General features: G+C 39.2%; 1 protein-coding gene across 1 annotated transcript in view; it reads left to right on the forward strand.

Annotated features, from left to right (window-relative positions):
• The window catches only part of L3MBTL4 (L3MBTL histone methyl-lysine binding protein 4), a 418,336-nt gene that overhangs the window by 122,991 nt on the left and 276,950 nt on the right, over nucleotides 1–18,395 (forward strand). The window contains exon 5 of the mRNA XM_045850314.1: nucleotides 482–573. Within this exon, the coding sequence (XP_045706270.1) occupies nucleotides 482–573 (92 nt within the window). The remainder of the gene's footprint in view (nucleotides 1–481; nucleotides 574–18,395) is intronic.

The raw sequence follows: 18,395 nt of genomic DNA on the forward strand, positions 1-18,395 counted from the left end.
ATTTTTTAAGGCTTTTGACATATATTCCATATTGCCTTCTGACAGGTTGTACTAATTGACATTCACACCAAAAGGAGGAAAAGTGAAAGGAGATTATAAAAGAATTTTCAAGTCATTCACCTTAAAATGAACCTAATCATCTTCTAGATGATTAGGAGTAATCATCTAGAAGATAATTTTACTTCTGTGAAAGGAGTAAGAGGGTACCTCTTAGATGTTCCCCAACAGTCTTCTTGGGTGTGGAGTATATTCACAAGCCTGTTCTAAAATAGGACAAGCTGAATGTGGAGTAGTTAGGTGATTTTACTCAATGTTCACAGAGAGTAGGAGAGAAGGCTTTTATTGGTTGCTGGGTCTTCTGATTACCAATTTAATTTTCCTGTTCCTTAGGTTTATCTACAATTAAATTTTATTATTTTTCTATCATTAATTGTTTGAAGAAAACTCATTGTGTGTGTGTGTGTGTGTGTTTTTCCCCCAGTCCCTTCAGCGACTGCACAGGACACGTGGTCTTGGGACCAGTACTTGAAAGAACAGAATGCCAATGCAGCACCCATTGAACTGTTTTCTCAGGTGATCTACTGATGGCCTTATATTTTTGCAATGAGTCAATACTTAGGAGAATTAATTAGTATTACATTGTTTGCCTATAGCAGAGTGCACCAACTTATTCGATTTGTAGTTGCTGGAAAATGACAAAACAAAGCTAATCAAAGTCTTAATGTTTCAGAGTGTGTGCTCCAGAGCTGGACTTCTGGGTTTGAAATCCAGTGCCCTTACCTACTTGCTCCATGTCTTTTGGCATGTCATTCAGTCTCAGTATCTCTGTTCCTCAGTTTCCTTATCCATGCAATAGGGAAAGTACCTACCTTCTTGGGTTGTTGGAAGATTAAAGAATTTGTGCATGTAAAGGACATAGGATGTAACATGTACAAGGTAAACACTCAAAAACTGTTAGTCTTTCTTTTTATTAGCTGATATTACTTGCATATGTCCACCCAAGGATCAGGCATGAGTGATCTGTTTTGATATGTTGCATGGAGGCGGTGGGCCAGGCAGCAAGTTAGAGGAGACGGTGAGACCCCTAAAGCATGTCTTACCTGACTGTAAAGATGCCCAGAGCAGCCTATGTGAACTTGCTTGGCCAACTGACTACTGGCACCAGGGGCTTGCAGCCTCAGGGGATCATCTTCACTCAGACACCAAACCGCCATTGCCCTGTTCTTCTCAGTTTGTGTTTTCAGTACGTCAGGGCCAATTTTTATTTAAAAATCCTGTCATATGTGCATCATTATATTGCATTTTAACTAGCTGAAACTTTCATCTGCTTTACTTTTCATTATATGTGTTGAGTTACTCTAGTACTTTTTATTATGTAAAAGAGCTAATAATTATAATCCTGGATATGGCAATAGAATAGGGAGAAGAGGGAGCACAAACAGGGAAAGAGAAACCAAGTGCTGGCACCCCACATTTAAGAAATACTGAGTATTCTCTTATTTGTACTCAACCCATTCTTCACATCAGATATTTGTGTGGAACTTTGGAAAATACAGATGTGTGGATATTTCTGAGACCTACTACATAGGAACCTCAGGGGTGGAGCCTGGAAATCTCTAGCTTGAGAACCTACTCAGGGCTTCTGTAAGTAGCATAGAGGTCCATTGTGGTAGATGGTTTTAAGAGGTGTGCAGATTCTGCTTGAGTCAGGTTCCTGCTACTCCACCTTGCAGTCACTTGATAAGACTTAGGTATGTTTTTTCCATCAAAAGTATGAGAGTTCCAGAGGTAAGTAATCTCTTCTTTCTTTTCTGTCATGTTTCCTCAGCATCTACTCTGTTCAGTGAGCTCACATAGTCAATGTTGAATGACTTCTGTGAAACCTCTGAGGGTCCCCACAGGGTGTTTGCAGTGACTGGAACTGTGCAGTGTAACTTGTGGCCACCCTTTCCCCCTCTCCCTAAGCCCATCCCAGGCCCTTGCTGCAGCAGTCACTGCTGATCTGGAGGGTAGAGCAGGCTGAACCAGGAGCTGGCCAAAGCTCGTCAGGTGCCGTGACCTCTGAAGGTAGATGTAGCTCAGCCAGGGTCTAAGATGCTAAGTTCACCCAGAAGACACAGGCCAGGTTTGGGTGGAATCACTCACTGTCCAGGGTCTCAAGGCAGCCAGAAGCCATGTAGGAACAGTCAGTGACTTTAGTTAGAACTTAATGAAACAAAATTGATCATGAATGATGTAGTGTCTCAGGAATTAGGCCTGTGCTATGTCCTCAGATCAGGATCCTAGGACACAGATCATCTCTTTCCTCCAACAAGGATTGAATCTGGCATTTGGGTGTTGGGAGTCAAGTTTGTTTTAATCTCCAGAGCAAGACAAGTTTGCCTGATGTCAACAAAGTGTTAGATTCTCTGACTAGCTCCTGCATTCTCCCTCTCTTCTCAGCCAGTCAGTGTGTTAACATTATTTTTCAGATTTTCTCCTTTTAAGTCCTTCAAGGTTCATCAACTAGTATAAGAATACCTGCAGAAGAGAGAATTTCTCCCCCAGAGTATTTCTTGTGACCAGATGTTATCTAAAAAACCAACACAGGGCAAATGTTGAATATCTGTTCCCAAAATAAGTATTTATGGCAATATTGGGTGCTCTGTATTAATTAGCTGTGGGTCATATAACTTTTCTCTGTAGGTTTTATAGAGCTCTCACAAGAGTGCTGAAAAGTGCTAAGTGAGAGGACAGTCTTGGAACATGTAGATAGGAATAGGTTCTCTCTGGATAGGAGTTGGTTCTCTGTGAGACTGCTCATTGAGTGGAGATGAGTGGTGAGTAGGGGATGCGGTCTTTGATGATTCCTTGGCTAATAATTTTACTTAAAATATGGCTTTCTCATGCCTTTGAACTCTGCCAACTCTGAAGGTGACTGTTAGTACATGAGAAAGCAGGAATGTCAGATATGTTGGGGTGCCTTTCTCTTTACTCATAATTTAACAGTCCAGCTATTCCTGTTTGTTAAGGCTCTCTGTGTGCAAAGCATCATGTAAGCCCTAGACTAAAACACTAAGGCATTTATGACATGGTTTCTCAAAATCTTACCATCTATGTTCGGGTATAAGACATGCCTATAAAGCATGATAACAATATGAGATAGAATGTTAATAGTCAGTGGAATGGACACTTAATGATTGAGTTTATTAGGTATTCCATGCTGAGAGGACCTCACTCCACCCCGAATGAGAAGAATGAAGGCACCGATTATTAGGTCTAGTTTATCCTGATGATCTAAGAAGATGCTTGTGTTCCAGTACAGTATTAATCTAACTCAACATTTTTATTCTAAGATGAAGTAAGCATGGTTTATAATTGAAAATAGGTTTCAGTGGAATCCAAAAGCAGATGCCAGCCTTCCATGCAGCATCAGACTGAACTCAGTTTTGTACTGACATTGTGCTCTTAACTATTAATGTTCATTTTCATTGTGTAAATAGTATAATATGGTGTTGAGGTCAGCCAGCTGAGATGGAACTCTTCATCTTTGGACACCAAAATGTTGAAAATAACACTTAAAAAAGTTTGCATATCCCAAATGGAAAACTATCAAAAGACATTAAAATATTGCTTTACTTTTATTTATACTTTCCACACTAATATTGAAGTTTTAGAAGATGACACTCAGACACACACATGCCCACATGATCAATTTCAGCATGGAAATCAGATACCTCTTCTGTCAAGAAAATGTGTGTATTTTTTTAGGAGAGTACTTTTATTTATAGTACTATTTATTACCATCTGGGATAATGAATATACAAGGATATTGCAGGATATACCTTTTGTTGACAGAAAATTTAAAAACATTTTCTTTTCATTACCAGTGAAATGTGCCTATCTTGATTTGGTTTAAACTTTGAAATAATTTTTCTTTTATTTTGAGATTGATATTAAAGTGTCTTCTTATCTCTCCCTGCCCATCATCTGACCATACCATGTAATTTCCTAAGGCATTCTTTTCACCCTGTTGCCCATGACATCAAGTCCAAATATGGCAGCCTGGACCCAAAGGCCTGGGTCTAGCTCCATCTCCAGATGGGCATCATCACAGAGCTGCTTCTGCCTGTTGGGATCATCCGTGCACTGGTTCTCACTTGCCATTGCCTCCACTTGATGTTTCAATTTATCCATGTTCGAAGGCCTCTGTGTCTCCTCTTGCTCTCTAAACCTCAGGGTTCCATGTCCCCCTTAATATACACCCCTTTCCTGTACCTGATGTACCTGTCCCAGCCTACCTTTTCTGGCACAGTGAAATGGACTTGCCAGGCAGCCACCATCTGCCTAACTCACATCTGCAGGAGAATAGGGAACAGTAGAGGAGTCTCATGAGGACCAGACGCTTACCCCTAGTGTCACCTGGAAGTTTGCAGACCCAGACCTTCACCTGTACCAGTCCCAACACTCTGGGATGAATCACATCTGTGGTGTTGTCAGGCCTCTGACAGAGGGAGCACAGCTTGCCCTAGCTCAAAACTGTTCTGGTGACAGCAAGTCCCTGCAGCCTCACATCCCTGTTGTCCTTAGTCACTGTCCCGGAAAGCCCTGCTTTTTGTCCCTGGCAGGTGTTCCTCTGTACCCAGCCAGTGCTGGGTTGCAGAGTAGATATGCTAAACATGTGTTTAGGCCCCTGCAAAGCAGGGACACTTCTATTTTTTAAAAATAATTTGGTATTTCAGAACAAAATAAAAGTTATCATGAGAAAAGTTGAAACTTTCTTGGATTTCTTCATATATCTTTTATGGTTTAGTAATATAGTTTTAATTTGGATTCCATATAGATGAAGTGTTACATTAATTTCCATTTGCTGCTATAACAAATTACCACAAACTTAGTGGCCTAAAGCCACACAAACCTATTATTAAAGTTCAGAAAGTGAGAAGTCGAAAATGGGTCAGCAAGGCTACATTCCTTCTGCCAGCTGTAGGGAAGAAGCTTTCCTCATTGTGTCTAGCTTCTAGGGGCCTTCTTTGGCCTGTCGCTCCACATCCCTTCAATCTCACTTTTTATTGTCACATCTCTGTTTCTGCTCCTTTTGCCTCCCTCTTATAAGGACTCTTGTGGTGACATTGGATACACCTAGATATTCCAGGGTAATCTCCCATCTCAAGATTTTTCACTTAATCACATCTGCAAAATTGTCTTTGCTGTGGGAGATACAGTACTCACAGGCTCAGGGCTTAGGATGTGGACTTCTCACCATGAGATACAATATTCACAGGCTTAGGCATCAGCACGTGGACCTTTGTCATGTGAGAGAGAATATTCACAGGCTCTGGGATCAGGACGTGGGTGTCTTTGAGTACCCCTGTTCTGCGTACCCACAAATGCTGCCCCCTTCCATTGGTGGTCCCGGTCTGGCCCTGCCCTTGGTTTGAGTGACTTCTCATGGGATGTCTTCCTCCTAGCATTCCCCTGTGGTAAAAAAAAAAAATGCAATACCCTCAACAGCTCAATATATCGGTCCCTTTTTGTCTCCAGTCAGAATGCATACCTGCTCCTCCCACCCAGCTGCTTGGCTTCTGCTTCCTGAGAGCCCGCTGTCCCCTCTACCAGACACACTTCTCCATCCTCTAAGGTCAGCAGGCCTAGCATCGTTATAGCTTCTTGCAGGCTCTGATTTCCCTTCGATGGTCACACTCAGCCCTCCCTCCATTGAGGTTTATGCCATCTCATCCCTGCTGTTTTCATTCTTGCTACTTTGTGTATGTGTGTGTGTCTCCACACCACTGCCTTTTTTGTGCTTCCCCTCTTCCCTGTGATCTGTCTCTTGTCCCCATTCCTGTTCTCATTTTTGGACTTCCCTTTGCCCATGTAACAGTCCACCTGACTCCCTAGTGCCTTGAGTGCCTCCACCCAGGGACCTTTCAATCCATTTCCCTTGAATTTCCCTTTCAATCCATTCCATCTGTTTTATGACCCCACTTGCAATATTGAACTTAAAATTTCATCATCTTGTCCACTGTCATTTCATGGGACCAGTTAGTTTTTCTTTTAATTAAGACTTGAAGTTTTTGAATTCTTTTTCTCCCTCCTGACTTCACATCTGTCTGTAATCTGTCTAGGCCCACTGGTTCCCTCATTTCAGCCATTCTCTTGCCAGGATCTTCAACTCCTTTGTTCCCGTGTTGTCTTTTTCTAATATATACCTCCCTTAATCTTGGCTCTGGAGGAGCCATGTTTGCCTTTAAACTTCTGTACTGAGGCTGCCAAACACTGCTGGAGAAGACCACAAAGCCTTGCAAATTGGTGGCCCTGGAAACCCATAGTTTCCACCAAGCTGGGCAGTGCCCAGCTGTCCTTCTGGATTGCCAGACTGTGTGTTCCCTGTTTCCTAAGAGGGCAGTTCTCTTAGCCATTGTCTTCTACTCTCAGCAGAAGGCAGTTATTCACTCCTGTCACTCCTTTGATGGATAAGGTGAGACCCTCTTCCACTTTCTCCTCAAACCTCACTAATAGCACCTACTCTCACCTTCTTCCCTGTTAACACTGGAAGTAGTGCTATGGATCATTCCCATTGCTGCTTTTCCAGAGACCCCAGTCCCTCAGTTACTTCAGGTCCTGCTTGTAAGTTAATTGTGCTTCTCTTCTGAGCCTTTCCCATTACATACAAATATGCTTAAGTCTGTTCCATCTTTAAGAAAAAATATTGCCCCTTTATTCTGCATTTTCCCCTGTAATTTATCTCCTGAGTCCAGTCTAGCTTCTTGAAATTTTAGATTGTATTTTCTCTTTTCTTAAAATATTTTATTTATTTTTTTAGAGAGTGGGGAAGGGAGGGAGAGAAATGTCAATATATTGTTGCCTCTGCTGTGCCCACCCACGCCCCCCCAGTGGGGACCTGGCCCACAACTCAGGCATGTTCCCTGACTGAGAATTGAACTGGTGACCCTTTGGTTCACAGGCCAGCACTCAATCCATTGAGCCACACCAGCCAGGGCAGTATTTTCTCTTTTCTTGATTTTTCTAACCTTTTCCTCCTGCAACCTGGCCTCTGCTCCCACCATTGCCTTAAACTGCATCAGTAGAAGTGACCTCTACCAAAGCCAGATGCATAGTAGTTCTTATTTTATACTCCCTCCACTCCAGAACTCTGTCCACTGTCAGCTTCTGATTTTGCTTATACCTAGCCACTCCTTGCCAGGCTCTTCTGAAAACCCTTTTCATCTTCTATGATTTAATCTTAGGGCCCTTTTCTGCATGGCTTCCTGGCCATCTCACCTACCTCCTTAATTTCCATTCTAACCAGACACAGTGGCATTCCTAACCTCCTGGGCCTTTCTCTTGGTCTTCGTCCTCACCTGGATGTCACATAGTTCTTAATACTCAGTGCATCCAAACAGGTCTCATCTGCTCAGCCTCCTTCCATGGTTCGACTTCCTGGGCAACTTGTCCCTGGGAATGGCCCTCTATACTCGTCCCTCGTGGCCAGCTTGAGTTTTTCCTCTCTCTTTGCCCTGTTTTTGTTTGACAATCTAGTCTGCTCAAGTTTTACCTCTTAATTCCTCAGTTCCCACTCTCTGTCCTTACCAGTGCTGCCTTAATTTAGGAATAAGCCCTGTCTTTTTTTTTTCACATAAAGTATAGCAAAACTTTCTTAAATGGTCTTTCTGTCCAGGCTGACCCTACCTTTAACCTTTCCTGCATGCTATTGCCATAATGATTTCTGTAAATTGTAGTTCTATATGTAATTTTTGTACTTAACATTTTTGATGGTTAATTTTTATGCCATTCTATGTGACTATGTGTAGGTTCAGTTTCTTACTGCTGTATGGTTCTCTGGGAGAGGTACATTTTTTGGGCCCCTAGTATTTGCTTGGTGCTTTTACATGTGTTGCCTCACTAAGTCCTTCCAGCAACTTTCCCCTTGCTTTATAGAAGAAGGACTCTGTGATGCAGTTCTCTGACCCTTGGTTTATTTAACTGAAAATGACAGATAATATCATTCACTTCTCAGGGACTGTTGAAGAATTACAAATAATGTATATAAAGTGTTTGGCATACTATAGTGTCTGGTATATAGTTTACTTTATTAAATGGATGCAATTTTTTAAACTACTCTTCTCTCAGATCCTAGTTTTTTGCCCTCCCCAGAACCTTCTCCCTGCTCTTCTTGGTAGCATTCATTCAGAACACTAGCCAGGGCCTGGTCTCCCTAAACTTCATTGTTGTCAGGGCTTGCCTTGGTTTAACCACAGCAATGTTCCTGCCTATCCTACATCGAGCATGGCCTACCAACAGGAGGTACTTTGATCTTGCTTTCGTGTTCTTCTGTACTTCAGGCTGAGTGCCCTGTCTGCAGATCACCATCATATTTGAGCTTCCTGATATCTTAATGTTTGCAGAGTTTGGTGTTCCAAACCTTTATATTCTGTCATTATATTGTTATTCCTCCTGCCTTCACAGTTGGTAACTTGCTGACTTTCTTCATGATGAAAACAGAAATATTTCCTCATTTTGGTAAAACTACTATATAGATTTCAGTGTCTCCACTTTCCCTCCCTACTTCCTTCGGTGACATCTTAACCTTGGACATTCTTTACTCCACGTTCTTACCGTTCTTATGTCTTTCTCTCTCTCTCTTTCTCTATTAAAATCTATTAGTATCTATTATGATTTTGGAAAGAACTACTTTATGTCCTGATAAGGAAATTCCAGCCATCTGTAGGATGATGGGGGAGTATTTTTAGAAGTTGCTAGGAGTACTTGGGGAACAAAGATACCTTTTGACTTAATCTCTTAATTGACCAAGATGGAAGAGAGCCTTATTTGAACACATTCATATTCTCTCAATCTTCCTTAATTAAAATCAAAACAAAAGGGATAGCTCATTCTTTCTTTCTAAATGTAACTTTTGCATCCAGACCTGAATTTTATTTTTTAAAAATCTAATTTTTCTAAATACACCAGTATTTTAAATAGAATTTGGAAAACCTCTGTGTGTGTGTGTGTGTGTGTGTGTTTTGTTTTTGAAAAAGTCTGGATTTGTATTTATCACTGCAGGTACAGAAAAATGCTGCTATAAAAAATCATGTTTATTATAACTTTCTGTAAAACTATGTGAGATACCTAGAGCCTTTCCAAGCAAAACAGTTCAGTGAGGTGTCAAGTTATTTGTGCTTTGAAAATGCTTCCAAATTACTTAATAATCACTGAGAACACTATCTTAGTTTTAATATAGATCCTTAGGCAATACTCTAACTATTAATCATGAGTCACATGGCTTTTTTAGTGGTTATATAAAATGTAATGAAATCCCTAATTATATAATAAATTCTGATATGCTCAGAATCAAATATAGCCTCAGTCTATATTCTCTCTCTCTCTTTTAAATGCTCACCTGAGGATATACTTACTGATTTTAGAGAGAGGGAAGAGAGAAATGTGAGAGAATGTTGACTGGTTGCCTCCTGTATGGGGATGGAACCCACAAGCTTTTGGGGTATGGGACGACACTCCAGCGAGCTGAGCCACCTGGCCAGGGCTGACCCTCTCTCTTTATTTGCTTGAAGTGTTTGTTTGTTTACTGATTTGTTTTTGTCTTCTGTATGTATTTTGTTGCATCAGTTTTTTTTAAAGATTTTATCTATTTATTTTTAGAGAGGGAAGGGAGAGAGAAAGAGAGAGAGAAACATCAATGTGCAGTTGCTGGAGGCCAGGGCCTGCAACCTAGGCATATGCCCTGACTGGGAATCAAACCTGTGATGCCTGGTTCGCAGCCCGCGCTCAATCCACTGAGCTGTGCCAGCCAGGGCTGTTGCATCAGTTTTAAGATAACTTCATTGATGTTTAACAGTTTTTCCGGAAAAAATAAAAAAGAAATACCATGTGTATGATATTTAGATGTTTGGCCAGGGCTTAAATCACCAGTCATATTGAGGGCAGAGAAGAAAGTGTGCTTTAAACTAGAATGTAGCTTTACAACATGAAGTCATTTAAGCTGATTAATTGTGGGACCCTGAAGGACAGAGTGAATTTTCACTCATGTTTATTTCTCATATTCTCTAAAGCTCTAAGTTTGGGACAAAACTGAAGATACATCCTGATCTTGTGTCGGTTACTTTCCCTATTGGAATCCACTTCTGAAGTGGTGTGACTCACAGTACCAGGGGAACTGTGAGATGGGTCAGCAGATCGAAGTGGTGGAGCTAGACTGCCAGGTCAGGGCTGCTTGTCTGCACTTCCAGCTGTTCAGAGGAAGGGGTATTAGAAAAAGAAAACAGTGAAATTCAGAATTAGGGAGAGACAGTTTCTATAGCTTTTCTTCTTCAGTTAAAAGAAATTTATATTAGAAGTATTTCCCTGAGAGGGTTTAGTCTTTCAGGAAAGAAACATGTGTTTATTGTTTTAGATTCTAGACTAAGACAATACGTGGAACCCATTCAGTGATGGCCAGTGATTTAGCAGACAACTTTTAAAGTTATTTTTAAAAGTTATGTCTATGCAGTTCTTTATTTAATACTGTGTGGGTTCTTTCTCTTTGTTTCTAAAGATCTTTGTTGGTGGAAAGCTGCCTAAATTCAACAGTATTTCACCCACTCTGGTATGTGCTGCTTTTTGTTTCTGAGACTATAATTCAGTTAGTGGTTAGGGTGACTGGAGATATCTCTATATACCTATATCTGTATCTATATCCTTTATCTATATCTGTATCTATCTGTCTGTCTATTTATCTATTGATATCTGAACTAAATTCTTACTGTTAGTAGGTCAGTAGATTCTGGAGAAATGAAAATTTTTAAATCTAAGATTGTAGTAGAATAGGTGTTAAAATGACAGTAGGAATTACATTCACTAACTTGCTAAAGTATAATTTTGTTATGCCATGAATTCTGTGTTCTCTATTTGTAGAATGCTCCTTGGTGTAATCTTGACAGCAGTTTGGGATTCAGAATTAATATATGATAAGTGTTCAAAATAACAAGGAAGTACTTAAAATGAGAGTTTAAAAATACACAATCAGCCATCCTTCACTGCCATCTTAACTGAAGCTTTGCGGGGCGTTATGTTTAATTGTGTAGGTGATGATTTCTCACCATTAGCTTAACAAGTAAGTGGCAAAAATAGGCATCACTTGGCAAAAGCAGAATTTGGGCATGCCTTGCTGCCTGGCCTGTGTATCCATGGCAAACAGCTGCAGTGAACTGTTGTGTTCTGCTTATTGAAGTCTCCTACATATGTTATTTAGTCAGTGGATTGATTGATGACAGATTCCCTGAAAAGATGGCCATGTGGCTCTAAATGCTTTTTAGGTCTTAGGACCCTTTGAATATGTAATGAAAGGTATTGCTAATCTCCTCAGAGAAGTGTTTGCATGCAAGTTTTGTATAGAATTCAGGGGGTTTCTGTAATGCCTGAAGAAATCATGGATCCCACCCCTGTTTCACCATTAAAAACATACACAGTAAGGTGTAGTTTAAACAGAAATAGAAAAAAATGTGTATATATGTGAGTTATGTGTGCTGTATGTGAATGTATATTATATGTGTATATATATAATATATATATATATATATATATATAATATTCAAGTTCTCCATTATCTTTGTGATTAAAAGGAAAGCCGGAAGGGGTTCTAATATATTCTTGATATAGTTCAGTGTTAGCTCAGGTGAAAATGGTAAAGCTTCTTGAGGGAAAAACAAGGAAGGAGTTTTATAACTTTTCATGGTTTAGTTTTCCACTATCTTGCAGGGAACAGACTTTTATGATGACAGACTTATGGCAAGAGACCTGGGAAAACACTGAAGCTATAGTAATGCATCAGAAAGTTGGAATTGAAAAGTAAATCAAAATTATAGTTGTTAATGAGCTGTCCATAAAGTCCTTGAAATTATCAGTAGATATTAATAACATTATAAAACTAAAATGATCACATTATTGAAAATTTTGGAAAATTTTTGGAAAACTAAAATGATAACATTTGGAAAATTTTTCCAAGCCTGAAACCTGGATGTCAACTTAAACTCCCTGCTTTCTTCATCATCAGCATCTAGCCAGTCATCAGATACTGCCTGTTTGACCTCCCGAGTAGCTGTGGAATCCAGTCTCTTCCCTCCAGCCCAGCTCTTCTTGCTCTGTATTGATTGAGGTCCTCATTATCACTTGTCCAGGCCACTGCAACATTGTGTAGTATACTTTTGCAGTGAAGCACACAGACCAGGGTTTAGATTTAAATTCTAGGTTTTAACTGGCTACCTATGCAAGGGAGCATGTGTGCCCTCCTCTGAGCCTGTCCCCTCACATGTGATATGGAGATTGTAACAGTTCCAATACAGGGGATTTTAAGGCTTAAAGTTCAGTTAGATGCTGTACCTGGCACATGAGAAGTTCTCAGTTATTGGTAGCTATTGAAAGCCTCCTTAATGGTCTTTCCTATTTCTTGTCTTGGTACCTTTCTAATTAATTCTCCACATTGCCAGGAATAAGATGTTTATAAAATCCAAGAATGGTTTTTTCTCCCCTGTGCTTAAAAGCTTTTTCTGGTATTTCATTAACTAAGAATGAACTAAAAGGTCCTTGACGAGATGTACAAGACTTCTCGTGTCCTGGGTCCTGCCTGCTTGCCTAGCATTATCATCACTTGATTGTGTGTGTTGATTTTTTTGGGAAAATATAATGTCACTTAAAAATTGAAACAAGACAGAAGGGTATCAAAATAAGCTTTCTCTTTGCAGGTTCCCCTTTCTAGGTGAACCATGCAAAAATAATTTGATGTGTATAGTCCCACATCTGTATAAATGTTTATGTAGATATGTGAATAATGGCTATATACATAGTTGTGTTTCACTGGTCTGACACTCATTTTATATTTATCCGAGTATCACGGCTATGGTGCCACCTCAGGAGACCCAGGTCTGTGTCTTTTTAATAGCTGCATTGTATTCCATTGCCTTGTGTCTATTTTCTCTCCAACTAAAATTATTTTTATATATGCTGTTGTGATAGAAATACAATTCAGATTTTCTCTCCAAAAGGATAGTCATATGTCCTAATGCCATTTATCTTTTCTGACTGAAAATGTCACCTTTATTTTATACTGAATTCCCATACGTGGAGCTGTGGCATTCTCTATGCCACTGTTTTCAGACTTTCGGCATCTGGGAACCTTTATGGTCACAGAGCACCAATACTCAGACCATCGATTTGAGATATTTAAAAAACTCACTCTAAACATAAATTACAAAATAAAATATTAAAAATTATAAAGTCTTTGGTTAGTGAGTGGGATAGTATTGCCCCTAACTTTTCATAATAATCTACCATAGAGAGTAATGACCCATATGGTAAAGCCAGACACATTACATAACCTCCTGTGCCCCATTTCATCATCTGCATTTTGTATATAATGACACGTCTTTCTTAGAGTTTTTATTATGCTTTAATGAGTTGATATCTGTGAAGTGCTTAGAACAGGATCTGGCTCAGGCACTTCAAAGTGCTTGTTAGATTTTTTGGCATCTTTATAAAGGATAACTCATGCTCAATAACCCTTTCTTCTCCTTCCTTATTCTTCATTTCTCTTGACCAGGAACATTATATATAATTATTTTATGTCATTAGCTATGACAGTAAATGTTTGGTGGTCCTGTAGATAGATCTAGATCACCCTAGATATTCAGATCAAAGATAAACTGAGATTCTTTTTGTTTTATCAGTTGCTAAGTCAAGAAACATATCATGCTCAAAACTGGGCAGGCTAATTCTGTCCACTTTACAGAGAGCACCAAATGCATTTGTAACTTTCTCTTTGGTTGTATTTGTCATGGGAAAATGTTTCTTCATGTTCCTTTCTACAATAACTGAATTAGTTATAGGCTACCAATAACATAATTTTTTTTTATATATTGAGTGAAGAAAACCACGTGTTGACAAAGTTAAGTTCTCTGTGGTCAAGCTATTTATATCACAATTGACCTACATAAATTAACCTGATATAGATTGTGACATTTAAAAAAATATGTATTTTATTGATTGTGCTATTATAGTTGTCCCATTTTCCCTCCCTTTATTCCCCTCTGCCCTGCACTCCCCTTCTCACCAGCATTCCCCCACCTTAGTTCATGTCCATGGGTTGGTCATACACGTAAGTTCTTTGGCTTCTCCATTTCCCATACTATTCTTAACCTCTCCCCTGTCTATTTTGTATCTACCATTTATACTTCATATTCCCTGTACCTTTTCTGCTATCCTCCTCCCTCCCCCTCCCCACTGATAACCCTCCATGGGAGCTCTATTTCTGTGATTCTGTTCCTGTTCTAGTTGTTTGGTTAGTTTGTTTTTGTTTTTGTTTTTGTTTTAGGCTCAGTTGTTGATGGTTTTGAGTTTGTTGTTATTTTATTGTTCATAGTTTTGATCTTCTTTTTCTCAGATAAGTCTCTTTAACATTTCATATTATAAGGGCTTGGTAATGATGAACTCGTTTAGCTTTACCTTATCTGGGAAGCCCTTATATTACTTTTATCTGCCCTTCTATTCTAAATGATAGCTTTGCTGGATAGTGTAGTCTTGGATGTAGGTCCTTGCCTTTCATGACTTGGAATACTTCTTTTCACCCCGCTCTTGCCTGCAACGTTTCTTTTGAGAAATCAACTGACAATCTTACGGGAACTCCTTTGTAGGTAACTGTCTCCTTTTCTCTTGCTGCTTTTAAGATTCTCTCCTTATCTTTAGTCTGGGGTAATGTATTTATGATGTGCCTTGGTGTGTTCCTCCTTGGGTCCACCTTGTTTGGGACTCTCTGAGCTTCCTGGACTCCCTAGAAGTCTATTTCCTTTGCCAGATTGGGGAAGTTCTCCTTCATTATTTTTTCAAATAAGTTTTCAATTTCTTGGTCTTCCTTTTTTCCTTCTGGCACCCCTATGATTCAGATGTTGGGACATTTAAAGTTTTCCTGGAAGTTCCTAAGCCTCTCCTCGTTTTTTTCTGAATTCTTGTTTCTTCCTCCTTTTCTGGTTGAATGTTTCTTTCTTCCTTCTGGTCCACACCGTTGATCTGAGTTTCAGTTTGCTTCCCTTCTCTGTTCCCTTTTCCTTTATTTCACTGAGCATAACCTTCACTTTTTCCTCTATTTTGTGGCCATACTCAACCATTTCTGTGACCATCCTGATTACCAGTGTTTTGAACTGTGCATCTGATAGGCTGGCTATCTCTTCATCACTTAGTTCTATTTTTGGAACTTTGATCTATTCTTTCATTCTGGCCATATTTTTTGTCTTGGTGCACCTGTAACATAGTAAGGGAGGCTTAGGTATTTGCCAGGGTGGGGCAACCCACCTGGCTGCATTGTGGCACTGCATGTGGGGTAGGGGTCCAAGAGGGAACAATGCCACTCATTCAGCTCTCGGCTGGCTTTCAATCACTTTCCCTGCTACCCACAAGCAAATTTGGCCCTTCTGGTGCTGATTCCTGGGGGGTGGGGGACATGGTTTTTTGTACATTTTTCGATCCTGTGGTTCTCTCCAACAAACTCTCCTGTGAGGCTTAGAGTTTCTCTTGTTGCCACAACCCCCATAGAATTTTGAGTCAGACATTTTGAGGCTTTATTTCTCCTCACTGGAACCTTGGGTTTTACAGCCTGTCTTGCTCCCCAGTTGTTCCTCCCAGTTTATCTGCATGCAAATATGAGACCACGTGATCTGCCAGCTGCTGCCTTGCTGCATGTCCTCACTCCTCCTGCTGGTCTGGATGAATGTTTCTTTAACTCCTTGGTTGTTGGACTTCCATACGGTTTGTTTTTCTGGCACTTTTGGTTATTTTTTGTTTTTAAATTTGTTGTTGTCCTTCTTTTGGTTGTGCAAAGAGGCAATGTGTATCTACCTATGCCTCCATCTTAGTCAGAAGTCCTAAATTGTGACATTGCAACCCTGAAGACACACATTGGGACTGTTTGAGATTTGAAAGATGTTATTGAGATAAACCATTAAGAAGGCTACTGAAGTCATGGCAGTGGTTTTTGTTGTTAAAAGAAATTTTGTTTTGAACATCTGCATATCAGATTCTTATGAACATCTTTCCCTTTGACAACCATCACATTAAGGTTTGGAAACAAGTGGTCCATGGTCCTTGCCCAGTCTTTTGCATAGCATAAAAAACATACATGTGTTAGTGGTTGTGATTCCATTGCATGCCCAAATTCTTCCACTTATTTCAATTTTGAGTTAAGATAAGGAAAATATTGTTGACTGCCTACGAATAAAACAGAATGTCTATGGGCATTCAGATAGACTCTTCTATGTAGTGTATCAACACTTTTTGTAATGCACATATCTAGTTGATACACTGCTGGTGCTGATGGCTACTGGCCTCTTATAGTCCATACAATGGACTATACAATGCACCATTGCTCAGAAATAATTATTACAAGTGTAATCTCTCTGCTCTTAAAATGGGTTCTCAGTGATGAATAGAGTAAAATGTCCAGAATTTCTCACATTTATCTGTCAAATGTCCAAGAGATGTTCATGCTGTACATTTGTGACTTCGTGCCCCCACGAAACAGAGATCTACTGGCACTCGCTTACGATGAGTGCCCTTATGCATTGTATTTCATAAAGGAATTTTGGCAATAGCCTGTCTGTTGTCTCTTGGCATGGTGCTTTGTTTTTTATATATTTTTTCCTAATGCCCTTATTTATAGATAATAATATGTAATTTGTACCTGCTTTTGCTTTGAGATATACAACTTTGAATAATCCTTCTCTATCATGTGTCACTCATAAGTGACAAATTTATAAATTTCATAGTATAAAGCATTATTTTGCACTAACATTTTGGGGGGGAAAATAAGAAAACAGAACACCTTAATTTCTGTGCTTGAGTACTTGATGCTTCCTTGGCAATGGCCTTCATTGGCCTTGAGCCTCGTTCTGTTCTGCTTGTTTTGTTGCCACATCTATCTATCTCCTTATGTGGAGAAAATGGTTGTCAGGCTTTCAGAAGACTTGGATTCTTGGTTATGCTCTGCTGCCACACTGGCTGTGTGACCATTAGAAAGTCTCTTTACCTCTCTGGACTCAAGTTTATTTATCTTAAAAGTTTCATTCAGATCTATAAACCTTATGATTTTTAATGACTAAATTTAATGGGCTTCTTGTTTGCTTTAAGTGTGTGATTTCAGTTCTCTTGTTTCATCATAAAATATAATTTTATTAGCACAACTATCAATTATGTTCATAAAATATAAGGTTTTTAGAAAGGAAAAAAGTCATTAAATCTCCTATGAATAAAACATTCGACAGAAAAGAGATGGATGAAAGGCGGTGATATTTCTCACTAAATGTTGCCGTTCAGATATTAAGAATGAATGTTTTGTTTTTTATGTGAACTCTCAAGGAATGGTGTGGCCATTTTAGCCATGTAGTATTCCTTGAAACATTTAAGTCTCCCCGATGTTCAACTGAGAAACCGTTATGAAATGCTAACAAGGTAACGTTGATCATTCTAACTCCTAGCTATGAATTATTGCCATTGTTTTGAATTTATCATTTGTATGTGATAAGAAGGTATTGTCTGCTCAGTTTGGTTCCAATTATGCATCAATTTTGTTAAAACATGAAAAATATTCTCTCAGTTTCTATAGCTTCTTCAACTTTCTTTCAGCATTGTTCATATACTCCCCCTGAGGTCTCTTCTCTCCTTTTGCCTTCTTATCAGTGCTGTGTGTATATGTATATGTGTAGGGTGCTTTTAAAGTTAACTGAGAAATTTCAAAGCAGTGAACATAAGATAGTCACACAATACTTGTTAAATACAATCTGCTAGAAAACAGAGTAGATGTGAGAAGAAGGCTGGGAGAGTTAAACACACACATGACATTTATTTTGGTAGAAATAAAATATTCCTGCGAAATCATTCATTCTTGCCATTTCATTTTTGGGTTCTGTTATCTCTTAAGTTTTTCTCTTGGAAGCTTCTAAAATGATCTGTGAATGTAAGAAAGTTTTTATTGACATTTTATAAGACAATTCATAAATATTTTAAAACAATTTCATGTTCTTATAAAAAGGCATGTACTCCAAGTACTATAGAAGAAGGTTGAACAAACTATGGTACCTACCTATAGTGGAGTACAGTGCAGCTGTAAAAAAGAATATGGACAATTGTGACCTGACATGGAGTGGTTTCCAGGGGACATTAGTAAGAAATCAGCATGTATATTATGCTACCTTTTCTAAGAAGAAAAGGAAAGTGAAGAAAAAAACACAACTGCTTATTTTTATGTATAGAAACCCAGGGAAGATAAACCAGAAGACAGTGAGGCTGGTTATGCACAAGAGGTGGAGTGAGGTGGATAGGGTATGGATGAGAGAGACACTTCTTTGAGTACCTTTTCATATAGCTTTAACTTCTGG

The sequence above is a fragment of the Phyllostomus hastatus genome, unplaced genomic scaffold, assembly GCF_019186645.2.
Source record: "Phyllostomus hastatus isolate PE091 unplaced genomic scaffold, TTU_PhHast_1.1 phas_contig_80, whole genome shotgun sequence".
Classification (NCBI taxonomy): Eukaryota; Metazoa; Chordata; class Mammalia; order Chiroptera; family Phyllostomidae; genus Phyllostomus; species Phyllostomus hastatus.